The sequence below is a fragment of the Populus alba genome, chromosome 4, assembly GCF_005239225.2.
Source record: "Populus alba chromosome 4, ASM523922v2, whole genome shotgun sequence".
NCBI lineage: Eukaryota > Viridiplantae > Streptophyta > Magnoliopsida > Malpighiales > Salicaceae > Populus > Populus alba.
The window spans coordinates 138,290-162,463 of record NC_133287.1 but is presented as its reverse complement, the minus strand read 5'-3'; the positions used below and the strand labels follow the sequence as shown (position 1 = coordinate 162,463).

The 24,174-nt window shown below is 37.0% G+C and overlaps 2 protein-coding genes, 1 long non-coding RNA gene and 1 pseudogene across 4 annotated transcripts; 2 read left to right on the top strand and 2 right to left on the bottom strand.

Moving 5' to 3' along the window:
* Positions 1-2,049: 2,049 nt before the first annotated feature.
* LOC118037606 (uncharacterized) lies at positions 2,050-4,797 on the top strand. Of its 2 annotated transcripts, XR_004685634.2 has the most exons (4): positions 2,050-2,459; positions 2,549-2,643; positions 2,738-4,276; positions 4,374-4,797. It is a non-coding gene; the product is annotated as an uncharacterized lncRNA (long non-coding RNA). The 2 variants fall into 2 exon arrangements; XR_004685635.2 differs by lacking the exon at positions 2,549-2,643 and having other exon boundaries at positions 2,051-2,459.
* A 343-nt stretch (positions 4,798-5,140) lies between these two features.
* Positions 5,141-9,589, top strand: LOC118037601 (uncharacterized; annotated as a pseudogene).
* A 370-nt stretch (positions 9,590-9,959) lies between these two features.
* Positions 9,960-14,474, bottom strand: LOC140955497 (uncharacterized). The gene is made up of 4 exons (XM_073408649.1): positions 13,119-14,474; positions 12,998-13,037; positions 10,136-11,911; positions 9,960-10,021 (listed from the first exon to the last, which is right to left on the bottom strand). The coding sequence occupies exons 1-4, from the start codon at positions 14,472-14,474 to the stop codon at positions 9,960-9,962; spliced, it is 3,234 nt and encodes a 1,077-aa protein (XP_073264750.1).
* A 4,586-nt stretch (positions 14,475-19,060) lies between these two features.
* LOC140955496 (uncharacterized) lies at positions 19,061-22,747 on the bottom strand. The gene is made up of 7 exons (XM_073408648.1): positions 22,668-22,747; positions 22,119-22,537; positions 21,768-22,028; positions 21,679-21,705; positions 20,925-21,122; positions 19,728-20,512; positions 19,061-19,297 (listed from the first exon to the last, which is right to left on the bottom strand). Exons 1-7 carry the CDS (start codon positions 22,745-22,747, stop codon positions 19,061-19,063), a joined length of 2,007 nt encoding a protein of 668 aa, XP_073264749.1.
* Between the last annotated feature and the right edge of the window lie 1,427 nt (positions 22,748-24,174).

Genomic DNA, 24,174 nt, shown 5'->3' with positions numbered 1-24,174 from the left:
GACGCATCACATATCCAAAACTCAGCTTGATCCAACGGTGTAAAAGGGAGAAATATGCCGGCGGCTGTGACTGTTCCGGGAAGGATTTTTCCCGAAATCTTCAAAAGGCTAGCTTTCACAGGCGGAAACAAATATGGACAATCCCTCTGGTCAGTATGTAGGCAATATAGATGTTAATAATATACCAGAAAATAGGCTTGATCCAACGGTAGAACAAGGAGAAATCGGCCGGCGACTCTGACAGCTCTTGGGGGGTTTCCAGAAAATTTCAAAAACTTTCAATGGTCAGATTTCTTAAACGGCGGCAGCTATCGACGATCCCTCCGGTCAGAATGTAGACAATAGTTCAGTGCACAACATAACCAAATCCTGGCTTGATCCAACGGTGGTCGCCGGAGATATGGCTGTCGGAGCACCGCCCCTTTGTATCTTTCCTCTCTAACCTCTCTCTAGCTTCTCTCTCTAGAAAAGCACAAATGAACCCCCCCTAAACCCTAAACCCTAAACCCTAAACCCTAAACCCTAAACCCTAAACCTAAACCCTAAACCCTAAAACCCTAAACCCTAAAACCCTAAACCCTAAACCCTAAACCCTAAACCCTAAACCCTAAACCCTAAACCCTAAAACCCTAAACCCTAAACCCTAAACCCTAAACCCTAAACCCTAAACCCTAAACCCTAAACCCTAAACCCTAAACCCTAAACCCTAAACCCTAAACCCTAAACCCTAAACCCTAAACCCTAAACCCTAAACCCTAAACCCTAAACCCTAAACCCTAAAACCCTAAACCCTAAACCCTAAACCCTAAACCCTAAACCCTAAACCCTAAACCCTAAACCCTAAACCCTAAACCCTAAACCCTAAACCCTAAACCCTAAACCCTAAACCCTAAACCCTAAACCCTAAACCCTAAACCCTAAACCCTAAACCCTAAACCCTAAACCCTAACCCTAAACCTAAACCCTAAACCCTAAACCCCCTAAACCCTAAACCCTAACCCTAAACCCTAAACCCTAAAACCTAAACCCTAAAACCCTAAACCCTAAACCCTAAACCCTAAACCCTAAACCCTAAACCCTAAACCCTAAACCCTAAACCCTAAACCCTAAACCCTAAACCCTAAACCCTAAACCCTAAACCCTAAACCCTGAAACCCTAAACCGTATAAACCCTAAACCCTAAACCCTCAACCCTAAACCCTAAACCCCCTAAAAACCCCAACCCTAAAAACCCTAAACCCTAAACCCTAAACCCCCTAAAAACCGTAAACCTGAAATCCGAAACCCGAAACCCTAAACCCCAAACCCGAAGCCCGAAACCCGAAACCCCAAACCCCAAACCCGAAGCCCTAAGCCCTAGGCCCTTAGCCCTAAGCCCTAAGCCCTAAGCCCTACGCCCTAAGCCCTAAGCCGTAAGCCGTAAACCCTAAACCCTAAACCCTATACCCTAAATCCCTATCCCCGAAGCCCTAAACCCTAAGCCCTAAACCCTAAGCCCTTAGCCCTAAACCCTAAGCCCTTAGCCCTAAGCCCTAAGCCCTAAGCCCTAAGCCCTAAGCCCTTAGCCCTATGCCCTACGCCCTAAGCCCTAAGCCCTAAGCCCTAAGCCCTAAGCCCTAAACCCTAAACCCTAAATCCTATCCCCGAAACCCTAAACCCAAATCCCCAAACCCTAAAACCCGAATTCGGAAACCCTAAACCCTAAATCCCAGAACCCTAAACCCCAAGCCCTGAACCTTATGCTCGAAACCCTAAACTCTAAACCCCTTAACCCTAAAACCCTAAACCTGAAACCCAAAACCCGAAATCATAAAATCCCAAACCTCAAACCTTAAATCTAAAATTTCAAATCCCAAACCCTAAAACCCTAGCTACTATGCTAGGAAAAAAATTAGGAGAAGAAAAGATTGAAGACTATGGTTATCCAGCTCAACGTGGGAATACAGTGTCCTCTTTCCGAATAGCCATACGTGTCAAGAAACACATGTCATCAAACTCGTGTCATAAAATTAGTCGTTGTAACATGAGAACCTTGCTCACTAATCGCCGAACAGGCAAGCACAAACCACCTCCTAACCAAAACTCGCAAATCGTACCGTAGATTATTAGCTTAGTCAACATCACAGCCATTGGATCTCATATTAGACTCCTTCCCCTATTGCGCTATCATATCTTTTCTCTTCACGACGCCTCTTCCCCCTAATAATATTCCACTCTACAATCACAATTTTCAGATCCTAATAAATCCTCTCCTGTTCTCTCTTAATTGTCTTCAAATTATAGTAGATCGTGACACGTTCTATCTTCTGATCATGGATACTCTTGGTTCCGGCTCCGATTTCTTGCGTAGGCCTCCTGGCATAAATAGATCTGATATAGATGTGTTATGTATATCTTGGCTTGAAGTCAGATCTGAAGATTTTTGAGGATCGTGCTGCCAATTAACCTAGTCTATGGAGGTATGATTTTTAGCTTGATCTATTTTGTTGATCTTTGATTTTTATATTCTTCTTGAATTTCAAAGATTTATATTTCGCATCCTTTTCAGTTTTGTGCTTCGATTTGGTGAAAAGATATTTTTTTGTCTTGAATTCGGATCTCTTGCTGAGGAAGAGATCTCTTCCATGCAGGAACACTTAAAAGGTGTCTGGGTTTTTTAAGATATAGGGTTTATTACTTGGTTTTTGTTTTGTATTTTTGTAAAAGCTGTATTAATTTCTGGATTGGCCTAAAACAGATTACACGGGCTACGTTGATTGTCCGTTTTACGGGATGGAGCTGGAGGCGTTGGCGTTGTGCCAGTGTTAGTGAGCATTAATAGGCTGCTAATGAGTTTGTTATGAGTAAATTATTATTTACATGTGCTTGCTAATATATTCAGCAATGATTCTCTCGGACGATATTAATTATAGAGTTTATCAGTGGTTTGGTGTGAGAGTGCTTGGATAGATCAAAAGGTGAAGAGATATGTAGATATCTGATGCTTGTTGAATGTGTCAGCCAGACCTTTGCCATGACAGGTGCGCTTGCATGGCAGGTCAAAAAACCTAATAAAAAAAGATTTTTTTGGGTTTTGAAGGGGGAAATGGCACGGGATTATTTATTTATTTATTTTGCCCGGCTCTCCCCCTTCTGTGTTATGGGTTCCTTCTTTCCCTCTCTCTCTCTCAACCTTTTACGGATACCAATAACGTTGCATCATACAAGGAACTCAAGGCATCAGCAGGAATCAGCACTTCCCTCAACATCAATACATCACCCAAAGGTATTCTCTGCTATTGCCATATCAATTTCCAAATATATTATTTGTCGTTACCTCCAGCTTCTGGTGGAACAGTAACTATTTCATACTTAATATGATAACACGAACTGATCACACTGCTCTCAATTGCCCAACGGCCCTTGTTATTCATTAACAGTATTATTTATTGAGAAAGGATCATGTAAGTTTACACCTGGTAGAGATAAATATGTGAGCCTTGGTATCTTAACGCACACGTGCACCGAAATAACGAGATGTTTGATTTGCAGCTACCTTCACCATGGCATACTAGCCATTGCTCACAACGTCTGCAAACTGACTTTTCTGACCACTTGCGTGATCTCTTCACGGGTTTTGGTTTAAATTGCCTACAATCTACTAATATTGAAAAGTCCAGCACTTTATGACGCTCAACTGCTCCATTCAAGTAAAGGATAAAACCCGATCCTAGCCCACTGCAAAGACAAGTTAACTGCTGCGAACCATGTGCTCTGGTTTTAATTCGGAGTATCTTGACCTCGTCCTTTCTATTTTATTGATCTCAATTTAGATATTAATATTTATTCTCTTCATTTCATTATGATGATATGCTATATTTGTAGCCAAAATTTCTCCGTTAGTGTTTCACTTGATATAGCATACTGTATTTATTCGGGGAGGAGTTATGGATTGTCCCATCTTTTGTAACCATGGTAGTATCGCAGCTTGTATAGTGTTTTGATCACATCTATACTTCCAGAATGTATTTGGAAGACCTATCACTCCTGTAAGCTCCCAATGCTGGTTCCTGCAATTGAAATATGGAGGGCAATCAATGATTGCTGCATCATGATCTTCTACTCAAATCTTTGTTGGAATATATCATGTCCAGCAACTCAGCCATTTGGAGAAAGTTTTGATTCTGGAGTTCACTTGTGCTGCCTTCTCACTTTTTGATAAGAAACTGGAGAATTAGTGATGCAAGATCAGATGTTAATTGACGAAGTGATGCGTAGACACATGAGCCTGACTTAGGTGAGACTATGTTGTATGTTTGCATGAAGTGATGCGTCTTAGCTCGTATGCCCTCTGAGTATTATTGATACTGATGTATAATGCTTCTTAATTGCAGGGATCTGGGCAAGGGATCTTGTTTCTCTCAAGCCTGTGTTTTAGCACCAAGGTTTCTGGCCAAGGCCTTGATTGTTATGCTGAAAGCGTTTTTAGGATTGCCAACTCAATATTGAGTTCTGCTTTGCGGCATATGCTTCAGTTGTAATTCGTGAATGATATGGTGACCCTCGTGAGAAGATCTATCTTGAAGGAGAATTTCAGTGGTCAAGACTGTTTAATGAATGAAAACGAGTGATTGGGTTGACAATTTGCACAATTCATCAGCCTTATGTGATGTTTATGGACCACCAGTATTATTTGCATCGAGAAGCCTTCCTTTCTGCTAGGAACATCAATCAGTGTTCTTCTCTCCTTCAATAGCTAAGCTTGTTTGGCTAATGGAATGCTTTTTTAATCCAAGAGATTACATTTTGTCTTTCTTACATCAAGCGTGCGTTTTCTGTATCCTTAAAAGAGTTATATCCATTTGAAGGTAACAGAATCCAGGTTCTTGCAATATTTTTTTTCCAATGTGTACATAATTTATGATTATGAGTGTCTTCGTACTCAATTCTTCTTAGGTATCATGATCGAAAAACTTGGTTTGGTTTTTCTTAGGTTAGCACTGCCCAAGGTATGTTGATGTTTTATTTTTGTCCTAGTAGATGGTGTTCGAGGGCGTAAATACCAATATTAAAGTCAAACCTTTTGATGTTGATGGTTCTGGTCTTGTATGACAGTTCCTAAAGGGATAGGAATTGGTTTTTTCATAGGTCTTATGTGGAAATGGGTTCAGGATGCAATGAGCATGTGATCTGTATCATTGAGGTAAACATGGTTATTTTCACGCATATAACTTCAATTTTAAGTTATGAATTAATAAAAGCATTCACTGTAATTACTTCATTTCTATGTTCTATTAATAAATCTACTTTTTATTTGTTTTGAACAAACTGAGAATCATCCTCATGTTTGCCTTAATTTTTTTGTCTAATGCCTTGATGCTTAATTTTCCGTCCTTGCTCTGAGAAATTTTATGGTAAGCGGAGATCATTCTTTTTTGGATCCGAGGTGTCACTTGCTACAAGTTACTAAATAAACACCTTCAAAATTTCAATGAAAATTAATATGTTGAGATCCAATAGCTCGAACTCGGTAAGAGCGCCCAAGCCTCGAGCTGGAGAGATTGGTGGTTCGAATCCACCTGGATCTGTAACCTTGTCTTTTTATCTTATAGAAACAGATATTCGGTACTTCTTTGTTATTCTTCAATAAAAATAAATATTTGATAAAAAAAGAAAAACTATTGAGTTGTTTACTATCTATTTGTTTTAGTAATGTTAGGATTCCACTGCTAATTATTAAAAGGATAACGTGTTGATGTTTCGACTTTTATTCTGTTAGAGGGAATGGGGGTTTGATTTTTAGAAAAAATTAACTCATTTGAATGAAAATTAGATGGGCTGCTCAATTTGGGTGGGCTTCGATGCTTGGTTCAGGTCGCACAGCCATGGTCAGTTGCCAACCCACTCAGTCTCAATTTTTCATTGCAATTTTGTGGGAATGCAACCAGGGAGTTCGATTCCTCTGCCTTTGGTTTACTTTTTTGCCATTTGTTTAGTCTCTTGAAATTTTATTGGATTGAAACCAGGTTTTTCGATTATTTTGCCTTTGATCTTTTTGTTTTGATTTTCAATCATCACTTGTCTGCATCTAATGTCTTTTTATAGCCATGTTATTTGGTGGGGGGTGGCATTATTTCTTCTTTTCCTTTGCTAGTATTCCTTAGAAGATGTGTGAGAGAGAGAATGGGGCCCCATTTCTTTGAGCTCTACTAGAAACTTGTGCATGATTTTTTTCTCTTCGGTTTCAATACTGGGTGTTTGGTTGCTTATGTTTTCTGCTTTTTGGCCCTGTTGTTTTGCCTTTGGTGGACTATTGGATTATGTCTTTTTTTTATTATTATTATTTTGTATTTTAAAAATATTTTGAAAAAGTTATAAATTATTTATTTTTTTTTATTTACTTTAAATTAAAATATTGTATTCTCAAATTATTTTGATAAATAATTTTTGAAAAAAAAAAATCATTGGCATGTATTTTAAAAACATTATTATTTGAAGTATATGTTTGCATTTTTTTTAGGGTTGTTTTTGTTTTTTGTTCTGAAGTGTTGTGCTCTATCTTTTTATAAATTGGAAAAAAAAAAAAAAAAAAGGTGGGTTGTCTCTGCTTTTATTGGTGTTTGTAAGATTATAGTTATTTATTTATGCAGAAGGCAAAGCTGTGTAGTGGGAGGAAGGGACCTTAAAAGATTGAAGGGAAAAAGGTAGCTTTATTTTTTTCTCTGCCTCTCAAGATAATCTTTTCTTCTGATAATGACAGTTTTGTTGCCTTGACAAATTTGGTTGAGGTTAGCATTATTCGAAGACATAAGTGTTGTGTTTTGCGTTGTCCAAATTATCTCTCTTCAATTGTGCTAGAAACTTATCTCTCATCGCCTGTTATCTTGCATATCAATAGAGGAGAAACAATTCGAAAATATGATGGGAGTGAGAACGTCTTGATAATGACTTTTTTTGGGTTCTTTATATGATTCGTTGTTAGCACACGTCATTCAAGTAGTCAGTAAAACAAGACGAAAATGGTTGCTTGGTATGAATAGGGGATTTATGTGGTGGGGTGGGACTTGATTTTTAGACCTTTCTTGTGACGTTCAACCACTCTTTCTGGGATGGGGAACGAGGGAATATGTGCTCGTCCTTTGTGAGGTTGTGCAGGAGCTCTGCAATCACTTTCTCAGCCTTTCGGATTTGGAATCTGCGATACGCTTTATCTGCCTCCTTCCTCTTCCTCTCATCGTTGCCATCACTGTTCTGCCCACCCTGATTTGAGCACTGGTTGTAGCCATGGCTTGTCCCTTTCATTCAGTGAAAAATATATATAATAAAAGTAGTCCAAAAGGCACAAAAAATGCAAGAGAAACAGTGTCATAACAAAAATAACTTGTAACTGTAAAGCTATAAAGTATCCTACCCAGGAATAAGTATTCAATTAGCATATTGGTGTTTCTTTGTCTCCGCCCCCCTAAAAAATGTAAAAATGAAGAGAGACTTGTCAGAAATCGCTTGGTCAAACCAGCATGGGAATTGATCGATCTTCTACCTTAATAGTGGTGCAACGGGACGGGTGTTGAATTTTACTTGTTTGTGAATCATTGTTTTGATTTCCATTTTATATGTCGTTGGCTAGTGACAAATATGATTTGGTGTGTTTGGTACTTAAGTTGTTATTGTGGTTGTAGTTTTAAAAAAATTATTTTATAAAAAGTACTTTTAGTTGAGGTTGATTTGGAAAAATATATATTTGGTTAAAATTATGGTTAAAATTAAAGTTGAACAAAAAATAGTTTAATGTGTTTGGTTAAAAAAATGCTTTTCGAATTGAAGTTATAAAATAATTAAAAAATATTTTTTAATTTAAATAATATAGATTTAACTACTATTATTACATCATGAAATAAATAATATTGATATCAAATATTTTTTATTATTCCATTAAACTATATGCAATGTTATCACATACGAAATCTATCCAACAATGACTATATTTTCCATGGTTTCTTAAGCATGCAACAACAAAAACTAAATTTTTTGTTATATTATCAAGCGATCTCCTTCTAATTTTTTGAATAAATCACAATTAAAATAAAAATAAAAAAATGAATTTTTTTAACTGGGTTGGACCCGGCAAAAACATAATTGGAATTGCAATCAAATTCTACAAATGTTACGTCATCATGTGATATCCTTCTAATTTATGTAGTGTTATTAAATAATATTAAATACTAGTTTTTCGAGTAAAACTTAATTTTTTAAAAAAAAAATTACAATTTCATTACGTACAAAATTCATTCGATAAAAACTACAGTTTTCATTATTTTTTGCGCATGCAATAAAATTAGGTAAAATATTATTAGAAATAAAATTGAGATTATAGTACGAGTAAATTTAATTCACCTTAAACTAATTTAAAAAAAAAACAAAAAAAATATTGTTCACGTTCACGTGAACAGTGCGAGTGAATTAATTCACTCGCACTGGTTTTTCAAAATATATAAAAAAAATAAATTTTTCATGTGAACCGTGCAAGTGAATTAATTCACTGGCATTGGTTTTTCAAAAAATATATATAAACTGTTCACGTGAACAGTGCGATAGTGGAGTATGGTTCCACTGTTTACTGAGCAGTGGAGCCACGCTCCATTGTTGTGATTCGTCCCCCACGAGAAGCAGTCTCCAAAACCTGTGGTAACATAGGGGGTCGTACCAGCTAAAAGTAGTTTTTTCTACGTTACCAAACGTTATTAATGTGGCTGCGGGTGAACCTCATCCGCAACCACGTTACCAAACAGGCACTTCTAGCAATTGACTTGGCTTTAGATTTGGATGCAAAGAAGCCATTGCATTTCAGTCCACAATTTTATCTAGCTTAGATTTTGCATCCATGGTTGATCGTTTATGTGATTTTTATTCTAGTTGTCCACCAAACCCATAAAACTCGCTACCATTCATGAATTAACATACGGCATCGCACATGCTATAGACTTAGTTGGAGCTAAAAATATAAGCACATGGTGGGGATACCAAACTTGAAATATTACTTATGCACGCATATGATGATAGATGATAGAGGATAAACTAAACAATTGAGAAATTGAGCTTTAACTTATGTTTTTGGGTTTAATTTATATGAACTTTTAGTTGAGGTTTATTAGTTTAGCTTTATTTATTGGGTTTAATGTAATTATTATTGAGTATTTTATTTAGTGGGCGATAAGCCCTAAATAGTGCCTAGCTGAAAACAACATTAACACACAGTTTATAGTTTTGGACAAAAGTAGAAAATTATTGGAAGGGCATAACAAGATCTGCTTGGCACTTGTGGCTGACGAGACTGCCTCAGTTCACTTCCAATTCTGGGGTGATGAGTGTGATGCATTCGAGCCAGGTGACATAATCTGTCTGGCTAATGGAATCTTTTCTTATAACAGGAACAAGAATCTTGTTTTGAGAGCTGGCAGGAGAGGAGCTATAAAGAAGGTGGGAGAATTCACTATGGTTTTTGTGGAATATGAGTGAGATTACTTGGGTTCCAGACCTTGATTGTCCCAACAAGTATGTGCAGGATTCTGTTATTTCTTCACATTCCCGTATCTTTCCTCTATTACCTTGAAAGATTGTTTGTATATTAGATGCAATATGAGTGAGATTACTTGGATTCCAGACCCTGATTACCTATTTTATAAAAACTAAAGCTGATTGTAACACCCCGAAATTTTCTGATCATGTTCCGTTTCCTTATGATTATGTAAGCATAAAAATAGTGTGCGTGTGTGTCTATTTCTACATAATAATCATAAGACTATTCTTAAGTTCAGTGAAAATAAGATAAACGAATGCTGGGAAGAATAATAACAGAAGTTTTATTCCATCCGTGTTACTTTATCAGAGTTTACAATGAGAATATATATATACAAATACGTAGCTAGAAAATAGGAGCTGCAAGTGATTGAGTCCAACTCAATCAGTTCATCTACACAATCTCAATTCCAGAGGATAATCTTCAGCAGTGGATCAACATTAGCAACAAGTAGATAGTCTTCAACTGTGAATCAACATTAGCAGCAGATTAACTTTATCTGATGAAGATCAACTTCTTCTTATCTTTTCAACACTCCCCTTCAAGTTGGAGCATGAATATTGAGAATGTTCAACTTGCCTGATAGTTTCTTGAAATTGTCTCCCCCTAATGCCTTGGTGAATATATCTGCTAGTTGAAGATAGGAGGGAACGAATTTTGTAACAATTTGACCTGCTTGTATCTTTTCTCTCACAACATGGCAATCAATTTCTATATGCTTTGTGCGTTCATGATAGACCGGATTTGCAGCAATATGAAGTGCTGCTTGATTGTCACAGAATAAAGTGATTGGTTTTAAAGGGACCTGTAGATCTTTAAATAAGCATCGAAGCCAGGTGAGTTCACATGTTGCGGCAGCCATAGACCTGTACTCAGCTTCGGCAGATGACCTGGAGACTGTTTTCTGTTTTCTTGTCTTCCACGAGATGAGAGAATCTCCAAGAAATACACAGTAACCAGATGTAGATCTTCTTGTCATAGGACAATTTGCCCAATTGGCATCACAGTAAGCTCTTAGTTTCAGAGAGCTGCTGGAAGAGAATAATAAGCCGTTACCTGGGTTGTTCTTTAAGTATCTTATTACACGAAGAGCAGCGTCCCAATGAGGTTTTCTCGGTGCATGCATAAATTGGCTTAAGATGTTGACAGAATACATGATATTTGGTCTAGTAATTGTAAGATAGATTAATCTCCCTACCAATCTTCTATAGTGTGAAGCATCATTCAATATCTCACCTTGATCATTAGTGAGCCTCAGATTTTGTTCCATAGGAAAATCAACGGGTTTAGCTCCAAGAAATCCAACATCATCAATAATTTCCAGTGTGTATTTTCGCTGAGATATAACTATTCCAGCCTTTGATCTAGCCACTTCCAGTCCGAGAAAATACTTCAGCTTACCAAGATCTTTTATGTGGAATTGTTTTTGAAGAAATAACTTGATATCTTGGATAGCACTGTCATTGTTCCCAGTAATGATTATATCATCTACGTAGATAAGAACAATGGTTAGAGTAGAACCTTTTTCTTGCACAAAGAGAGAATGATCTGAGTGTGACTGAGAGAACCCAGCCGTTTTAATGGCGTCTGAGAATTTGGCAAACCAGTTTCTGGGCGCTTGTTTGAGTCCATACAAGGACTTATGAAGCCGGCATACAACTTTCTCCCCTTGTCGGCGAAGTCCTGGTGGTGGAGTCATATAAACTTCCTCATGTAAATCACCATGGAGGAAGGCATTATTAACGTCCATCTGGAAGAGAGGCCAATTACGGACTGCTGCCAAGGCAAGAAGACAGCGAACTGTAGTTAACTTTGCAACTGGTGCAAAAGTTTCATGATAGTCCAAGCCTTCTTGTTGATTGAAGCCCTTGGCTACTAACCGTGCTTTATAACGTTCCACAGTTCCATCAGATTTGTATTTGATTCGGAAAACCCATTTGCTGCCTATGGGACGACAATGTAATGGTAATGAAACCAGAGACCATGTTTTCTGATTTTCAAGTGCAGTGAGCTCAGTTCTCATTGCTTCACACCACCTAGGATCATTGAGTGCCTGCTCATATGTTGTTGGTTCAAGAGTGCTAGTAATGTTGTTAATAAATATCTGATGAGAAGGGGATAAGGACTGGTAGGAAATAAAGCTTGATAATGGATATTGAGTACCTGACCGTGAAGAGGTTGACTTGGTTGTGGATGCAGAGAGTTGTGACATACCAACTTGACCACAATGAAAATCACGGAGCAGAACAGAGGTTTGTCGTGGCCGATCACTGCGACGTAGAATAGGAGTAGGTGTGTTTGGTGTTGGAGAAGGAGAAGATTCTGTGGGAATGGATGATGGTGATGATGGAGAGTCTGAAGAGGGAGGGGAAGATAATGGGGTGGAAGGGGTCTCGGTTGGTGAGGGAAAAAAAATTAATGGTTGTGGAATTGAGTTGTCATTAGGATCAGGAAGGATGGTGGTCAGAGATGGTTTTTGAGAGGAATCGACCGAAGTGTGATTTATGAAAGGAAATGTATTTTCATGAAAAACAACATCGCGACTAGTGAAAAACTGTCGAGTGGTAAGATCATAAACACGATATGCTTTTTGATTAGAAGGGTATCCAACAAAAATACATCGACGAGCTCGTGGTGAAAATTTGGTCAATGGTTGTAAGTTGGTGGCATAACAGAGACAACCAAAAGCACGAAGATGTGTATATATGGGTGGTTTTCCACATAGGAGTTCATATGGTGACTTGTGATTCAAAACTGGGGTGGGAAGACGATTTATGAGATAGGTGGCAGTGAGCAAGCTCTCTCCCCAAAATTGTAATGGTAAATTTGCTTGGAATCTCAAGGCACGACCAACATTGAGTAGGTGTCTGTGTTTTCGCTCTACAACACCATTTTGTTGAGGTGTGTAAGGGCATGAATTTTGGAGTAAAATGCCATGAGTGGAAAAAAAGGGCTTTAAGGAGATAAATTCCAGCCCATTATCACTTCGTATATTTTTAACTTGACAGTTAAATTGAGTGTGGACAAAAGTGATAAATGATTTTAACAGCCCTTGTGTTTCAGATTTGAATTTCATAAGAAAAATCCAAGTAAAACGAGTGTAGTCATCCACGACAGTTAAAAAATAATGTGCACCAGAGTGTGTTTCAGTCTTTTGTGGACCCCAAATATCACAGTGTATAAGCTCAAAAAATTTAGTACTTTGAATAGAACTTATGGGAAAGGATAACCTGGTTTGTTTTGCCAAGGGACAAACTTCACATGAATGTTGCGAATCATAAACAAAAGATGGAATTAATTTTGACAGGAACTGAGAGGGTAATTTTGATGGATGTCCTAATCTGTTATGCCAAACAGCTCCTGATGGAAAAGAGACTTGATATGATTTTGTTGAAGAGGAATGTGATTCTGATTGTGGCATAAGGTAGTATAGTCCCTTACTCTGCTTCCCCAAGCCAATCATCCTCTTCGTAGCTAGGTCCTGCAATATACAAAAAGTGGGAAAAAAATGGACAAAACAATTAAGAGCATATGTGAGTTGGCTGACTGAAAGCAAATTCACATGAAATGAGGGTGCACAAAGAACATCATGGACATGTAGGCTTTTGGTAACATGTGCAGAACCAGCACTTGTAATTTTTGCATAGGAACCATTCGGCAAGGTGACTTGAGAGAACATAGGAACAGTGTCTTTATTAATAACTGAAGTGGCTATATGGTTAGTGGCACCACTGTCAATGATCCATTGTAAAGCCTCAGCATTTTGGGTCGTGAAAGATGAGCAAAAAGGAGTGATATTACCTGTATAATTTGCAGATACAATGGACTTTTCGGCTTGAAAGAAAGCTTTGATTTGTGAAAATTCTTCAGGAGTGAATTGAAGAGGCTGATCAGAGGTTTGAGCCGACTTGATGTTGGTGTGAAATGAGTCAATTCCTGTTTGGTTTGCAGCAGCTTTTTGAGCTCGATTGCGAGGCTGCACATTCTTGCCATGAAGAGCGTGACCGGTGGGAAATCCAATCAAATAAAAACATCTCTCCACTGTATGTGTAGTTCCATCACAGTAGGTGCAGTGAAGTCGTTTCTTTGATCCTTGCATAGTTGATGAGCCAGACATCCAATTTCGAGAGAAATCTCGTCGCTGTGAAGTAGAACCTGATCTTTTTACATTCATGGCATGAACCTGTTCAGTAACTTTGTGCTCAACCAGTCCTCTTTGCTTTTCTTCCTCACACAAGAGTGAATATGCTTTCTTAACAGTTGGTAAAGGTTGCATGAGCATGATTTGCCCTCTAATGGCTGAATAGTTCTCGTTCAATCCCATAAGGAACTGGCCAAGTCTCATTTTTTCTTCACTGTTTGACAATTGTTTCATTCCACCACATGTGCACTGAATTGTTGGACTGGACATTTTCAATTCATCCCATAACGTTTTTATCTTGGTGTAATATGTGAAGATGGAATCCTGATTTTGCTGCAATTCTACTATGGAACGCTGAACTTGATAATGATGAGAAAAATTACCTTGTGAGAATCGTTCTTGTAGATCCAACCAGATTTCAGAAGGGGTTTCAACATAGAGAACACTATTGGCAAGCTCTTGGTTTAAGGAGTTAAGAATCCAAGAGAGAACCATATCATTGCATCGTTGCCATAACATGTATTTAGGATCAGATTCTCCTGGTATAAGTATGGTTCCATTGATGAATCCCAACTTGTTTTTGGCGCTGAGACTTATTAGCATGGAATGTCTCCACATTGCATAATTGGTTCCATCAAGAACTTTTGGAACAAGAGTCATGCTTGGATGATCTGATGTATGAATGAAAAAGGGATCAGAAGGATCAATGGTTAAAAAGGACATGTTCTGAAGGGTAGTGTTTTGGTTAATACTGGTTGAATCAGTATTGTCCTCCATTGGAGGTTTTGCGGAAGCTTGGTTAATATGTTTAAGATTTCATGTGCTCTGATACCATGAAAATAAGATAAACGAATGCTGGGAAGAATAATAACAGAAGTTTTATTCCATCCGTGTTACTTTATCAGAGTTTACAATGAGAGTATATATATACAAATACGTAGCTAGAAAATAGGAGCTGCAAGTGATTGAGTCCAACTCAATCAGTTCATCTACACAATCTCAATTCCAGAGGATAATCTTCAGCAGTGGATCAACATCAGCAACAAGTAGATAGTCTTCAACTGTGAATCAACATTAGCAGCAAATTAACTTTATCTGATGAAGATCAACTTCTTCTTATCTTTTCAACATTCAGAACCCAACAATTTCAGTAAAAATGGGTAATATTTCACGAGGAGTTGTAGTCTTCTAGAAAATATCTGTAAAATAGATATGAAATCATGAAACTCACCAGGTATAATTGCTTTATTGAGTTACTAACAGTTATTAAAATTTACAAGAAGAAAATCAATTTCTTAACTTTTTTATATATACATCAATTCAATTTCTTAACGTTTTTATATATACATCAATTTAACCTTAGATGAATCTTTATCTTATCATTGTGCATATTTAAATATCACTAAGCTCGTTAGTAGCCTGACTTCGGGAAGATCGGTCATGTCATCACAATCTCTTTTTCGCAATACATTTGATCATACTGTGAGTTTATTCCTTGATCGCATCTAATTTCTTATGATTATATACATCTCACAACCATCTTTAATCCATAGCACAATTCATTTCACTCCTTTTTAGTTCATACTATTGCCATATTTCGCAATAAATATAATTCATGTCACTTTTGCTTCACAAACATGATTATATCTTTTCCTTCGGCTTCTCAAATATTTCATTTATTTTAATCAACTGCTTATGTTTCATCATTCTATTTCCTTTTACATAGCTCATGCTATTATTATTCTTGACTTCTTACTATAGTAGAATACTTGTTCTTCACATTAATTACAATGGAAACTTTCTCAATAATAATGAGATTTTTTGTAGAGTTTTTCTTATATAGAAACTCTACCCAGCTTTGTCCTTTCATAGTTTGTATATTATTTGTTACAAAATCCTAATAACATCATCACACAAGTAGTTCAACACATTAACAACCAATTCCTGCATTTATTTTATTGTTTATTCCTCATCAAAATCATAGAGTTTCTTTCATCATATCATAACAATTTTACTATAATTCTACCAAGTTCTCTTTTTGTTCACACATAACCTTTTTGTGTGTCATATGTATTCTACGATTTCAGAATAGTTACAAGGATTGTTACATTAAACTTATGCACATATCTAAATGGTCTTTGTAACACATCGCATAGTTGGGGGATTATATATGTTCAAATCTAGCGGATACAACAAGGACATGGTAACTCGAAAGGTCAAGATGACCTACAATATACAAATAAGAATCATGAAATTTCCTGACATTCATATACACATACACATACCATGGACAATAAATCAATATATATCTTTTCTTTTCTATGTTTGCAATCCTTATCTTATATGTTTTCACAGGTATCTCATATGTACTTCTAGCATTGCAAGGTAAATTGCATTTCAATTTTTACATTATCTTGAACCAATTGTTGACTTAGCTAATCATATTGACAAATTCTGACTTTGTCCAAATAACATATTGACATGTTATTCACCTCGGTTAATATCTTCTTGGTATCATGAGTATCATTTTCATGATCTTAATTCTGTTAATATAGTTAACTAAGTATTTAAATTCATTACCTTAGTCCTATATTCATCACAATGAAAATAATCAAACAATGACTTCCATTTCAAGATGGAAGCAATAATTCATTGGCTACCATTCAACAACGTAGCAACATAATAGTGGTTTCCATTGAACAATGAAAACAAAAAACAGTGGCTTCCATCCCACAATGGAAGCAATACCATCCCTCATGGGTGCCATAATTTTCGGGCTAACCCATATGATTGCCAATAAATCTAGTAATCCTTTATGGATACCATAAACTCTAGTTAATTCATTTGGTTGTTAATAAATCCAGCTATTCCTCATGGATGCTATAAAATCCAGCTAACCCATATGATTACCAATCAATTCGGCTATCCCTTATGAATGCTATAATTCTAGCCAGCCCGCTTAATTGTCAATCAATCCGGTTATCCCCCATGGATGCCATAAACTTCAGCTTACCCATACGGTTGCCAATCAATTCAACTATCCCTTATGAATGCCATATTTTTGGCTAATAATATAATCCTTATTTCCTTCACATAACTAATTTCTCAAACATAATCTTTCTCATACCTATCTCATATCTTTTTGTTTCCTTATTCCACTTCATATACTATACACAAGTTTGTGTCCAATAACAAATAACAAACATATTGAAATTCCAACAATAGATTACTCAAATTATACACTGAAAAGATAAGGAGTAAAAGCATGTACATGTTCCTCTCACTAATGGTGTTATGCTGGTCTAGGGTCCTGCATTTCATGCTTATCTTACATCACCCCAAAGTCTTATATTAAATTCACTCCTTGAAAATCAAGAATGTACTTCTCACATTATTTTAACAATTTGAGTATTTGTTACTCATGAACACTTATATTTTCACATTATCACACATTAAACTTAAGGTTTTTAGCTATTAATTTTCCAATGTAAGCAATATAATCATGTAAGCTTATTTCATGCATACACATCTATGATGTTTTTCTTTTCCATATAATAATCATCCACTTTCCTTAAAAAACCCCAAAAGAATTAAAGAAAAACTAAGAAAAGATCAAAACACAAAATCAAGCAACAACAAAATAGTTGTCAAAACAGTCTTGCCGTTTTAAGAAACAATTTGATCATTTCTCAAATCGGTCTAGCTATTTCTTAAAACAGTTAGCTTGTTTTTGGTTCACATCTTTATAACATAAACAGTAACATAGCCAATTTTGACATTAGTTTCAAATAACAATAACTAACCAAATAATATCATTCAAGATAATCAATGGTTGAGTTGTAGTTCATCATAATAAGCATAACATATTAAGGTATCATCTTCATCCAATGATTAAATTTTTAGAAAATAAGGTTTAACCAAACTAACCTGAAACTTGCAAACCTACTGTTCAGGAAGAATATTTTATGTTTAGAGTATTTGTTTCTGATCTTCGTTCATGATTTAGATTGCATCTGTACGAATAACATATCCAAATTCCATGAATTTTGTAGAACTTAAATTTTGACCATGGTGTTGTTCCACATTGTGTTTGAGTCCCTTGCACAGAACTTTTGAGAGGAGGCTAGCCTAAGAGCAAATTCGCCAAAATAGAGGAATGAAGCCTGCCTTGTTATTGCCTTTTGTTAATGCTTTTGAACAAGACTTTCTCTGTTAATGAGCTTTTCTTGTGAAATAAGATTATGTGTTTTCTTGTGTTCATATCACACTCTTCTTTGTTGTTATTACATGTAAATAACATTTTGAGCGCAACTATTGCTCACAAAACTACAACATGAAGAATCCTTTGGTGTTTCTTTCTTCCAAAACCATACATAATCTCATATGCTTTCAAGGATATTTTTTGGGACCTCCAAAATGAGTACAAAAATAAAAATCGTGTTGATATTTGTCCAAAAAAATGCATTCTGGAAATTCAAGTGCCTCCTTAGATAGGTACATATATACCTAGAAAACTTGAAAGAAAAAAGACAAAACAAAGACAAACAACACTATGAGGTGACTCAAAAGCTGAGTTTTATTTGACTGAATAAATCACTTTGCATACGCGCATGAAAGCAAGACCTATTGATCCTTAATGCAGTGGATTTGAGATGAGGAAAGATCATCTTTGATAATCCATTCACAAGACTGAAATATATCATTTGCAATCCCATTTTGAGCCTAGTAGTGTTTTTTTGGAAATAACCTTGACTAGGATCACACTTCACACTAAGGGGCAAATAAGAGAGTTGTTTTTATCATCCATACAAAGCAGTGAAGATGGGTGTTGGGAATTGATCATGTAATTTTTAGTCTTTCTAAAGATGTTTACAAGACAGTAGAATGGTTGAATGTCTCCTTAACCTAATAAGGAGACGTCTATTCATTATATATTAACATAACGACAGCTATACATTGCTATATAATAGGAAAGATGAGGATACAATTAATTGTGTAATTATCCTACAGCTATATATTAGCAATATTACAGTAACAGAAGGGATAGCAGCGTATGTTATGGAAAATCATGAGATTCTCCTTTATCACCCCCCCTGCAAGGTGAGCTTGGGAGAAGGGAGAACGATAAGCTTGCTTCGAAAGAGGAAAAACTGAGGCTTGGTGACTCCTTTGGTAAGCGAATCAGCAAGCTGCAGATGGGAAGGAACAAATTCTATTTTCAAAGAGCCATTAGCGATAAGTTCTCGGACAAAGTGATAGTCAATGGCAATGTGTTTTGATCGAGGGCGTGTAACAAGATTAACAGCCATAAATATTGCACTTTGATTATCACAAAGAATGCGGGGTGGAGCTGGAAGTGGAACTCAAAGATCACGAAGTAGTTGAATAAGCCATACAACATCAGCAGTGGCAACAACTAAGGAGCGATATTCAGCTTCTGAACTTGAATGAGAAACAATGCTTTGTTTCTTAGAGGACCAAGAGATTAAATTAGCTCCAAGAAAAATTGCATAACCGGTAGTAGAGCGACGTGTATCAGGACACCCAGCCCAGTCCGCATCAGAATAGGCAAGAATATTATGAGTGGAAACTTTATGAAGCTGAAGGCCATGATGAACGATGCCATTAACATAGTGTAAAATATGCTTGATAGAACGAAAATGATCTTCGGTGGGAGCATACATATATTGACAAATAGAATTAACTGAAAAGATAAATCGGGCCTGGTGATGGTTAAGTATTGAAGTGCACCGACTAGAGAGCAAAACAGAGTTGGATTAGAAAACAACTGTCCTTCAGCTGATAAATGCTGACCAACAACAAAAGGTGTGGAAATCGGTTTGGCATCAATCATCGAAGCTCTTTGTAAGAGATCAAGGGCATACTTTGTTTGACTAAGAAACAAACCCTTTTCATTAGATTGAATTTTCATGGAAAATAATGAAGATCGCCCAAATCTTTCATGGAAAATTCCTTAGAAAGTCGAGTAATGAAGGTGCGAATCAACGAAGAACTACTGCCAGTGAGCACCATGTCATCAACATACAAAAGTAAGTAAACAATCCCAAGCTTAGAATGATAAACAAATAATGACGAATCAGTTGGACAAGAGTGAAAACCAAGTGTATGTAAGAAAGAGCCGAAGCGATGAAACCAAGCGCGGGGAGCTTGTTTGAGGCCATACAGAGCACGCTTTAAGCGACAAACATGCTGAGGGAATATGGGATTAGTGTAACCTGGTGGTTGTTCCATGTATACTTCTTCATTGAGAAAACCATGAAGAAAAGCGTTGTTGACATCTAACTGATGTAGACGCCATCCAGAAGCAACTGCTAATGATAATATGAGTCGGATTGTAGCAGGACGAACCACATGACTAAAGGTGTCGCCAAAGTCAAGACCAGGAACCTGAGAAAAACCTTGAGCCACAAGGCGTGCTTTATGGCGTTCAGTAGACCCATTTGGACAAGGTTTAACTTTGAAGAACCAACGACAACCAACAACATTATGAGATTGAGGTTGGGGAACAATAGTCCAAGTACCATTTCTCTTTAAAGCAAGAATCTCATCATCCATGGCTGAAAGCCATTTAGGATGCTTTGCAGCAGACTTAAACCCCTTGGGTTCTTTGGTAACAAGAAGAGCCTGAAAGAACTTATTTGAAGACAAAACAGTCAAGGCATGATGCGACCATGGTTTGAAAATACCAGCCTTCCCCCTAGTAATCATGTGATGGCGGTTGGCGGGCACAGGAGAAGGTGAAGACATAGGAGAAGAAACCGTGGAGTCCAAAGATGTAGTGGCAGGGAGAGATGCTGCAGCAATAGGAACTTGCAGTGAAGAAGAACTCAATCTGGAACATCACTACAAGGCAGACATGGTGATTTCAAAACAGAGGAAGACGATAAAGAGTCACAAGAGTTATCATGAGAAGAACTAGGAACACAATCCGCATAATCTAAAAAATAGGTATAGTCAGTATTGGACTATAGAGTACAAAAGGAGGCATCATTATAAGGAAATTGATGTTCATAAAACTGAACGTGTCGGGAAACATAGACACGATGAGACTTTTGGTCTAAACAACGAAAGCCTTTATGAAGAGTACTATAACCTAAATATACACATGGAGTAGATTTTGGAGACAGTTTATAAGGTGAGTAATCTTTAAGTAAGGGAAGCAAAGAAACCCAAAAGTACGAAGCATAGAGTAATCAGGGGACTTACCAAACAGGATTTCATAAGGAGTTTTGCCATCAAGGGACGGTGATGGGAGTCGATTGATGAGAAAAACTGCAGTAGAAAAGGCTTCGACCCATAACGAAACGGGCACATGAGCATGGAACATAAGGCTAAGACCCGTTTCTATGACATGACGATGTTTGCGTTCAGCAACACCATTTTGACTAGGAGTGTAAGGACATGCTAAACGAAGAATAACACCACAAGAGTGCAAATGGGAGCGAAACTTATTATTTGTAAATTCCGTTCCACCATCACATTGAAAAGATTTTATTTTGGCGGAGAATTGAGTCTCAATATAGCGTTGTAAATTGACAAATGTATCAAAGAAATCATATTTTTGTTTCAAAGGAAACATCCAACTAAATCTAGTACAATCATCAATAAAAATAGCATAATATCTGTATCCAGTAACAGAAGATACTGGTGACGGACCCCATAAGTCACAATGTAATCGATCAAATGGCATGCTACAATGTTCATCATTTAAAGAAAAAGGTAAACGGTGGCTTTTGCCAAGTTGACAACCAACACAAATGTTGGAATTATTTGACAGTGATCTATCACTACAAAGAATAGACCCTAATCTGTTAAGAGAAGAAATAATACGATAATTGGGATGGCCAAGGCGTGCATGCCACAACTGAACAGAAGCACGCAGTTTATGGGCAGAAAGAATTGAAACAAGAGTATGATGATGTTGATTGAGGACATAGAGACCATTTTCACATCAACTGACCCCCAGCACCGTTCCTGTGACGCGATCCTGTATGATAAGACGAAGAGAATCAAAGATTACACGACAATTAATTTGTTTGGTAAGCTGACTGATAGAAATAAGATTCTTCTTAATGCCAGGAACAACCAATACATTAGACAAAGGAATGGAATTGTGAGGAACAACTGTGGAAATAGAACCAATGTGAGAAATAGGCAGAGACTGACCATTACCAACCATCACCCTTTCATTACCAGAGCAAGTAGTAGGATCATCCAAGTTGGCAAGATTATTTGTCATATGATAGGTTGCACCAGAGTCGGGGAACCACTCAGGGTTATTCAGTTCTTGAATAGAGCAGGCAAAAAAGGCTTCAGCAAGATGAGCTGATTGCTTCTTCTTGAGTTTTCAAGAAGCTCGCAACGTTTGGCTAAGTGTCCCTCTTTTGTCACACAACTAACAGTAAACAGAGGAGGTGGGTGATGATTTCATGTTGACAAAGGGTGTAGAAGACATGGAAGGCCGAGAATTCCATTTCTTGACTCCTGTCATTTTGGAAGTTTGTTGTGCATAATAAATCGAATTTGAAGGCACATGACTAACAGAACGTGCAAATATCTCATGACTTAAGGCTTTGGGAACAATATCTGAGAATGATGGTAATGGAAGCTGTGACATCATGGTGGTAGAGAAAATTTTGTAGTCCGGTCCCAATGCTCGCAGATACCAGTGCACTTTGTCTGTGTCATCAATGGGACGACCAATAGCAGCCAGCTGGTCGCAAAGACCTTTAAATAGTCGAGAAAACTCAGCAATGGATCGAGAGCCGCGTTGCATCAGCTGAAGTTCATCCTTGAGTTGTAATTCTCGAGTCTTTGACCTGTTAGAAAATGAGGCTTCAAGAACTTGTCAGGCCTCATAAGAATGTTGTAGTCCTAGCACCTCACTCATAGACTCCTCTGTAAAAAAAGAAAAAGTAAAACTAAGCAAGCATCTGATCTGTTTGCAACCAGGAACTGTAAGAAGGATTTGGATTTGTGACTCCATTAGAGTCTGTAACCATGAGACTTGGATGCGATGATTGTGCCATCCTAAAAATCCAAAACAGTTCTTGACTGGTTTAACAGGGGAACAAAATTGATTTTCTCCACAATAGGTAATTGGAGGAAGTCAGTTTCAATGGTGAGCAATGTGCACCATTGTATTGAGCGGAAAAAAGGGAATGAAGGAGAAGATATGTCGCCCATGGAAATTTGTAAAGCAGGCTCTGATACCATAAAGATGTTTACAAGATAGTAGAATGGCTGAATGTCTCTTAACCTAAATAAGGAGACGTTATTCATTATATTATTAACATAACGACAGCTATACATTGCTATATAATAGGAAAGATGAGGATAACAATTAATTGTGTAATTATCCTACAACTATATATTAGCAATATTACAGTAACAGAAGGGATAGCAAGCGTATGTTATGGAGAATTATGAGATTCTCCCTTATCACTTTCATTATCATCCAAATGAAGCAGTGAAGATAAATGCTGTGATTGTTAAGAAAAGAAAATGAAGAAGATCCAAACGATCGAAAAGATTTGAGCTTCTCATAAAAACAACTGATATAATTATGCCTCAACCAAAAACAAAAATGAAGAAAAAACAAAGAGAAAAAGCCCCAAACCCGACATTAGGGGGTACAAAGACTATTTTGGAAAAACAAATCCAAAAGACAAAAAGGTCAGGAAACAAGCAAAAATGATCCTTAGTTTTGAAATCCCTTAAACACCTTTTGAGCCTGTAAAATATCTTTTCGAGACGTAACCAATAGCCAAAGCCTACATTACGTACCTAATCAAGCCCTTTCTGATCAAAGGCAAACAATATGGATCGGTAGGCAGTGCTTTCCGTGTGGGTCAAATCAATTATTTCATGCCAAATAAAATACATGCTTTAACTCAATTTGGTTCTCAATAACCCTCCAATTGAAATTTAAACTTTTTATGACCAAACCAGATGTCACTTCATCTTTAAACTAAAAGCAAAAAGCTTTCATCACTTCAAGAAACCTGTCCATAGGAATCGCTTGAATTGTTAGAACAAGTTTATTTTTGAACCAATGTCAAAATGAGTTTTGTGAAAACTTGAAGTTTCATAAAATTTGCATGAAAATATTTCATTGTACAAAAAAAACCTAAACTTACACATATCCTTACCCAAAGTAAATCCCAATTTGAACACATGGGGGGCATGATCAAGCTGGGGGGCAATCAAACACACATGGTAGGGCTAGCTCCATGATTCCTTTTTCTAAGGAAAATATGGGCGAAATTGGCAACCCATGAGAATAAAGGGGAATGAAAAAATGTATTATGATGGCATCTAAACCCTTCCCAGAGATCGAGATCACAAGATGTACTTGAGTAAGAAAAAGTGGAAAAGCCATCGAAGTTTACTACCAACACTTTTGACAACTTTTCAAGAAAAGAAAGACACCATGAAAAGAAATCGGGGCCTATAT